At 49.9% G+C, this 1248-nt stretch overlaps 1 protein-coding gene across 1 annotated transcript in view; it reads left to right on the top strand.

Moving 5' to 3' along the window:
• Positions 1-1248, top strand: part of TERG_02558 (uncharacterized protein) — a gene marked incomplete at both ends in the record, with an annotated part of 2854 nt that overhangs the window by 816 nt on the left and 790 nt on the right. Inside the window, one exon of the mRNA XM_047747933.1 lies at positions 17-1248. Coding sequence (XP_047603903.1) covers positions 17-1248 — 1232 coding nt within the window. The remainder of the gene's footprint in view (positions 1-16) is intronic.

Genomic DNA, 1248 nt, shown 5'->3' with positions numbered 1-1248 from the left:
AGATGGAGGTCTCAAGGTGCCGACCCTGATCACAAGGAAACACAGCGTGAACAAACCCAAGTTCCAAGATTGGACAATCATTGAACGATTAGTTGAATCGGTATCTGCCTCGAGAGATAAAGTGCGCCAGCTAGCCAAGGATACAGACCCAAAATACCTCATGCCAACTCCAGACCATGAAGGTAACCAAAGCCCAGCAAACGGTGTACGTCGTGTCTCGCAGCCTGGAGACGTCTCTGAGAGCAAGGAGAAACGATCATTTTGGAAACTCAAGGGTAAAAGTGATAGTGGAAGCAGCACTCCAACCCAACGGCCGGCTCTATCACCCCTAGGACCACAACAAACCCCTCCACTCAGCCACGAAGGCTCTTATTTCGACGGCAGTTCATCTAAATCTGGAATTGGATCTGGCGTTCATGATGACTTAATGATCCTGCTTCATGACCTGAACGCGGTTGTCTCCGAGTTTAATGCCCTGATTAGCGATAGAACTCGCTCCAGGACCCCGATAGCAATACGGCCTGCCCACTCTGTAACAGCTGACTCTGATTCAGAGGAGTTTTTCGATGCCGTGGATGGAGGAAACGTTTCTCCCTTATTAACGATTCACCAGGATAGTGGCGAAGAAGACTCAAAGAGTGTTGTGACGGCTGTTGATGATGACGCCGCGTCGTCGTCTGGCAGTGATGTGGATGATAGAGACGAGTTCCTACGCGGTGACTTCAAACTCGACTCCTCATCCTCACTATTCCCGGTGAAAGCACGATCACTTGCTCCTTTACCTATGGAAGCACCGCCCCGCAGATCAAGGATAGAACCACCAATTGGCCTACCACCAAGTTTGATCAGCTTTATGCGGAAGAATGTCGGCAAGGATCTATCGACTATATCAATGCCTGTGTCTGCCAACGAGCCCCTTTCCTTGCTTCAACGAGCGGCAGAGCAGTTTGAATATTCTCAACTTCTTGACAAGGCAGCCAATGCTACCGATGCGCTGGAGCGGTTGATATATGTAACTGCTTTCGCCCTCTCGCAATTTTCCAATTCACGAATCAAGGAGCGGACTATTCGCAAACCTTTCAATCCCATGTTAGGCGAGACCTATGAGCTTGTTCTCCCAGAAAGAGGTTTCCGTTTCATCGCTGAAAAGGTCTCTCATAGACCTGTCCAGCTAGCCATGCAGGCAGATTCGCGTGACTGGAGCTTCATCCAATCCCCCAAGCCTACGCAGAAATTCTGGGGCAAGTC

The sequence above is a fragment of the Trichophyton rubrum genome, assembly GCF_000151425.1.
Source record: "Trichophyton rubrum CBS 118892 genomic scaffold supercont2.2, whole genome shotgun sequence".
NCBI classification, from domain to species: Eukaryota; Fungi; Ascomycota; class Eurotiomycetes; order Onygenales; family Arthrodermataceae; genus Trichophyton; species Trichophyton rubrum.
The sequence above is the reverse complement of the archived record's forward strand: the minus strand, read 5'-3'. Positions and strand labels throughout refer to the sequence as shown.